This window comes from Mytilus edulis, chromosome 7 (assembly GCF_963676685.1).
Source record: "Mytilus edulis chromosome 7, xbMytEdul2.2, whole genome shotgun sequence".
Lineage (NCBI taxonomy): Eukaryota > Metazoa > Mollusca > Bivalvia > Mytilida > Mytilidae > Mytilus > Mytilus edulis.
Window position 1 is genome coordinate 59,943,762 of NC_092350.1, and position 6,298 is coordinate 59,950,059.

The 6,298-nt window shown below is 32.1% G+C and overlaps 1 protein-coding gene across 3 annotated transcripts; it reads right to left on the reverse strand.

The window, feature by feature from the left end:
* Positions 1 to 2,495: 2,495 nt before the first annotated feature.
* On the reverse strand, positions 2,496 to 5,372 carry LOC139481896 (uncharacterized). 3 transcript variants are annotated; one of them, XM_071265413.1, is made up of 3 exons: positions 5,263 to 5,372; positions 4,032 to 4,127; positions 2,496 to 3,072 (listed from the first exon to the last, which is right to left on the reverse strand). In XM_071265413.1, the coding sequence occupies exons 2-3, from the start codon at positions 4,107 to 4,109 to the stop codon at positions 2,626 to 2,628; spliced, it is 525 nt and encodes a 174-aa protein (XP_071121514.1). In that variant the 5' UTR covers positions 4,110 to 4,127; positions 5,263 to 5,372; the 3' UTR covers positions 2,496 to 2,625. The 3 variants fall into 3 exon arrangements, with proteins under 3 accessions (XP_071121514.1, XP_071121515.1, XP_071121516.1); XM_071265414.1 differs by having other exon boundaries at positions 4,032 to 4,131; positions 5,263 to 5,365; XM_071265415.1 differs by having other exon boundaries at positions 4,032 to 4,524; positions 5,263 to 5,329.
* Positions 5,373 to 6,298: the final 926 nt, after the last annotated feature.

A 6,298-nucleotide genomic window follows, 5' to 3' on the forward strand; every position in this document is an offset into this window, starting at 1 on the left:
CTAAAGTGCGATGGCCGCGCTAAAGTGTGATGGTATACGCTAAAGTACGGTGGTTCCTTACGCTAAAGTGCGATGGTTGTTTGTTTGTAAAGTACGATGGCGTATCACGCTAAAGTGCGATGGACCAAAATGGTACAATTATACGGCTTAAAACGTGAATGTACATGGATGTTAAAGAACATGTCCTTTTGCAAAAGCTAGTAAGCTAACTTGTATAAATATGTGATAGGCTTCATGATTTACCGGTTGGCTTAAGTCATTGTTTCTAAATTTATAAGACCGACCACGTTTTTAGGTAATTTAGGTGTCACCAAATGCTATATTTTGCGAGAAAAAGAAGATGTTTTCTCCATTTTCGTAGCAAGTAGTAATTTACAAAACTGCAATTAACGAAAAAATAATTTAAATGTATATGTTCGCTTCCAATGAAAGCAGGATACAGGATATGCGTATACTATTTTGTATCTATACAGTAAACTACATATACAAGTCCTCCTTCCAGCAGCCGAAAAAAACACACGCATTTGCTTCAGCCGACAAAGCACGGTTAGGTTTAAATCAATTAAGTCATGGACACTCGCTTCCCGACTGCTTGGTTTATAAGTTATTAATGAAATATATTTTCCGGCATGTACATTTATGGTTTGTATAAACGACTGTTAACGTCATAGTTCAACTACGTGTCGTACTTTATACTTTCGCGGACCATCGCAGTTTAGCGTATTATACAGTTTGCGCCTCAAATTTATTTAATGTTGTTATATCAATGGTACAATACAAAAACCAATCGGATGTGGTTATTTTGAAACTCCGGAATATGTTAAGATGAAATCGTTGAAAATATCGCTATCTTCCTGTTACAAATGTATGATGAATCAACAATCAAGCTATAATTTAATCACACTGTATATTATACTCATTATGTTTATATATGAAAACATGGCTTTGAAAATGTTATCACGTAAAACGTTTTCTGTTATTCATATGACAGCAAGATGTTTTTATTCAAACTAAATGTTGACAGTCTTCATAACAGTCCGGGTTATCTGATAGACAATCCGACTTGTCAATTGTGAAAATTGGTTGGAGAGTTTTTTGTTCGTAGTGTCTTATATCGACATGTGAATAGAAGCAATGTTTTATGTGGTTAGGTATTGCACTTAGATTAACAACAAAAAACTAACTTTCAGAGGTAAAAAGTTATGCAAACAAACGCACCAGTGCTTCAAAACACGATCTGAACAAACTAGGCACTTGCAGTGTTGCAACGTCTAAACACATTTAGGGGTTCAATATACTTCACAGATGACGCCTTTGGTTGCCCATTATGTATTATGTGTGTGTTCCATTGGTCATAACAGCAATCCCGTCCTCCGTTCATCGAATGTGTTCTAACAAAGAACTACATGGCAATTGCCATTTTTGAGTAGAATCTGTTTACTGTTCCATAGTATTCGAGATCACTCCGGGGTTTTGGTGGGTTTTGATTTTGATAAGTGTTTAGTTCTGATGTAGAACTGTGTTTGCCTGTTTGTCTTTTAATCATTGTTCGTGTGTTGCCAATGTGTTGTCACTTTTCCGTGAATGTAGCCTTGGTATCTGCTGTCTTTTGTTTTCATTATTTCTTTTGGTATACCATTGTATACAGGCGTTGTGAACAGTATCAAACCAACATATATAGACAATTAAAAGATACAAAAATTACCGTTTTCAAAATAAAAGGGGATGTAACATGAACACAAAAATTCGGCCTGCAGGCTTAATTGTATTAAAATTTTCATTTGCAATATGTCTAGCATTGTTGATTCCAAATTGATTTTAGGCATTGAAAATATATACATACCGATGCATGTTTTATTAGATAATGTAGCTATTACCGATTGATATTCATGCAAGCACACTTAAATGAAAGTGCCAGTTTTTTTAATCCATTTAGTCTGAAATGTAAAGACAATAAATTGAACAGGAACGATATCAAAGTGACTGCATGCTAAACAAAATACAGACCGTTATTATCTTCTAACTCAATAAAATCGACCATACAGCAACATTTATACATACAGACATGCCTTTATAGCTGTACATATGAGAGTGCTTGCAAACGCTTCATACGACTAAGACTGCATATCTAAATGTAAAAGGATGTCGATAACACTAAAGTCAGACATTATTTCGATGCGTTATATAAAGAAGAAAATAATGACGAGCTGCATGTATCTTGAAAAACAATATATCAATTTTCAATAGTACTAATTGTACGCACGTTCCTGAGATTAAACGAATCAATTTTGCAGTTTGTCTATTGTAAACCATCGCAATAATACATGTAAGCAATACTGTCTGAGTTGACAGTAATTTACGAATCCGGTAATTCCCATATAACCCTTACAAAAACGTTGAAACTTATGAAGGACATCAAACAGATAAGCAACGAGAAAACTGGTAATTATATCTGGTACAGAATATTTATTGAAACATATGAAAAGCACACAGAATATTGTCATCAACTGTTTTAATTAGAAAAGAACAACACCCTTAAGTCGAATATTTCTGTTTTTCTTTAGCTTATGATAAATCGTTGAATGATACAAACATTAGATGCACATACTTAAGTTATACGGAGAGCTAATTTAGATTCGACACTTGAACAATCATCTTAGCATCGTCGCCTTGTGTCATGAAACTGGTAGCGCGATAACCTCTGGTATCAACATCATGCCACGTAATTTGATTTGTAATTTCCCATTGGTTTCTTGCCATAGCAGTGTTTAGGTCTTCTGTTGCCATTGTAAATTTATCTACCCATTGTATCCAAAATCCGTTAAGACCAATAAATGGAACGGTGTAAAAAATACATAAATACAGATCTCTGCCCGCCATTTTATAGACGACTACTCCTTCAGCCCCACATAGACCAAAGGGTGTTTTATAAAACCCGAGTGTTCCATTTCTGTCAGGATCTATTCTGTTTCGGGGAATACCGAATATTTTCCCACTGGTTTGAAAAGCACTCAGGTCAACTAATGCTGCATCTGATGTATTCTTTATCATTAAACTGACAGACTTCCCACTCTAAAAGAAATATTGTTTTAAAAAATCAAGTCGACATTACAACAAGTAGCAACAATTAGCAATATATTAATGTGATACGATAAAATTGCATGCAAGATGCCTCCAAGTATAGACATTTCAAATAGATTCGCTAATGATTATTTGAATTTTATTGACATTAAGGTGACTTTTTCATCTATGCAAAAATATTCCTGTGTTTTAATAGCATTATCTGTAAGTTTGAAAAAAATAAAAACATTTGGATAAATGTCGTAGATGGGGAACTACAATAAAAGAACATACTTTATTCTTTTCTTTTGGAGTGATGATTAATAATTACATTTACAAACATGTATACTGGGAGGGATGTCAACATATATGTTTATGTTGTAATGTATACATGTCAATTGCAGTTCCTATTATAATGTTGTCACATATATCAATTTTACTATTTTCGTAGTAAATCTTCTTAGTTAACTAACATTTAAAAAAGTCATAAAAGTATTGAGACGAAATAATATATACAAAATTAATAAAAGAAACAATAAAGCGATGGCCAACATAAACTCGCGTATTGAACAAACAATAGTAATGCCAAACAAACAACGAGCATGCGAACTACTCAACCCATAATTAAGAAAGTTAGATCGCAGATGTACAGATGATTCATCGTTGACCCCATGTTACTATGAGAAAACAGGAACAATAATAATGCACACCAACAGACTTAAATCAATACAATTACCATACATTACACTTGAATCCACAACAACATGAACATGATGAATCAAATTATAATAAAAGAAAAGTTACCCGCTAGTGCATCTGATAAAATCAGGCTAGTACTAAATCATGAAATACATTTTACCAATTACGAAATGAGACAATAAGTCTAATTCTTTGCACACACTTATATCATTCAAGTCTAGATTAATCTTTATAGGCGCAATATATTATGTTGACATTTGATATTTACTTACATCCATTGTTTTTGCTAGTTCTGCTAGAACCACTAGCGCCTCTTCAACGCCCTCAACTGCTGCTTCTTCTTCGGCCATTTGTATTTATGTTCAGTTCTTTCTCAAAATGTAATAAACACATTCTTAGATGTATAAATATTTAAACAAAATGTATCACACACATACACACTCTCTCTCACACCACATCTTCCTATATCTATATAAAAACACCATTTATATGTTACATGTGCTATCTTTAAAAGGATATCTGTTGCATTTATATGTTAGCATGGATAATACAACAAACCATGCATCTTTTTTTTGTCATAGTTAAACAAAAGCACACAATTCTCCGACTAATGAATGATCATGACGTTTCTTAAAGTTAAGTATTTTCTTTATTTAAACTAGCAAATCGTACTTAACTTATATCTATAAATAGGTATTTCTTCTGAGATAAAGAAGGAGCTAGCTAAGAAATAGACATACACAAACGATGTTTGTAGGCTACAATCTGAAATGAATAACAAACTTGAAACATATCAAAATGAAGAAATATCAAATATAAATATATGTCAAGCTCAACTTTAACATGTACATAAACAAACTATTTCGTTGTGTAAATCGGGGACGGAAAAACAAGGGAAATGATCTGTATAATACAACTGTTGTTATTTTGTAATTATTTTATTAGATTCCCTTGCTTCGTCTTATCAAAAGATTAGTAGCATGATGCATGCCGTTACTTTAGTTAAGCGTCATTTTGGTCAAATTGAAGAAACAAAAACTATTATGGACTGTTTCTGTAAAAATAGAAAGATACGTTGTAGATGAAGAAATTTCCATCAGATACCATTATGACGTAAATCTTTGCAGCTATAGGCTTCTGTACAACCTTTAAAATGAACATACATGTACCACATAGCAAGAAATAAAGGACCCAAATAAGAACGATGTTAAGCCATGCAAACGATAAAAACTCCTGAACCTTTGTTTGAACAAAACATTTAACAAAAAATAATATAATATAAAGCAGCAAAGGACAGCCACTGAATTATATCATGGTCTTAAGTGAAGCATGATTATCCCCTAACTAAGTAGGGTTACCTATAATAAACTGTATGTCCGTAAGCCTTAAAACGGAAATATGTAAAGTACAAAAATGATCATCACTATTCAATACAATTTTACACTTGTTATCAGTAATTAATATGTATGTATATGTATATATATATATATATAAAGATCTTACTTTGTTTAAAAGTATGATTCCGATCCAGAGAACGAAGTATTTGATCACCCTCGAATACTCACACACGCATACATATATTCAACTTAGACTTGTTTATATATATATATATATAACATCATATTTATAAACACGTTTCATTTGAAGGTTTGAATCATGTGACATAAGAACAAATCGATCTTGTATATTTCTTTTGGCATGTAGAGGTTAAAAAAATAAAGAAATCAGGTATTTTAACATTGTAAAACAAAAATAGAATGCGAATTATTGGTCGATCTTCTTCAAACTAATACATGTAATAAGCATTGAGTTATACATGTTTCACCATACACGTGTTTCATTTTGATTGTTTTAATTTTGCTACTTTGGCTTGTCGACGTTTGGTAAGGGCCGTTGATTAAAAATGGATATACAGACAAGTGTTCTATCGTGATGGTCTTTGACAATTGATGAATATTTTGTATGGGATCACAATAATATTAAGTTTTTGGAATATTCGAATAACATGACACATGTGTAGGGATACTTTTTCAAATTAAAACTCGCCGCGATATAGCCTTTTTGTGCTAATGCGGCGTAAGCAACCAACAATCATTCAATCAAATTAAAACATAGCAAATATGCAACAAAACGTACGGTAAAATATTCATTAGATATTCTAAGAGTAACAAAGTTTTTATTATTTTATCCCTCTTTTAAGATTCATACCCACCACTGCAACACAGATTAAAACGCACTGCCGACAAAATTAAATAAAATGACCGGACACACACCGTAGAATATACATGGACACAATATGCTAGTTTTAGATATCATTTAGATATGTTCAAGTAACGTTGTACTGTTAACATTAAAAGTGCGCAAACGTGTTCCTGATAAGGAATAGATAAAACTCTCATTTCATTATATATACCAATACATATACAGTTTATTTAAAGGATGGGTAATAATGTTTATCAAGAAGTAAATGTGAAAATATTTTGGTTTTATCTAAAATAATACGAATTTTCTTTTATGTAATATATATATATATATCAGT

Excerpts from the sequence above, each read along its gene's own strand:
- LOC139481896 (XM_071265413.1), bottom strand. The coding sequence starts at position 4,109 with ATGGCCGAAGAAGAAGCAGCAGTTGAGGGCGTTGAAGAGGCGCTAGTG. Across the intron at positions 3,073-4,031 it reads AACTAGCAAAAACAATGGAT|AGTGGGAAGTCTGTCAGTTT; the intron begins GTAAGTAAATAT and ends TATTTCTTTTAG.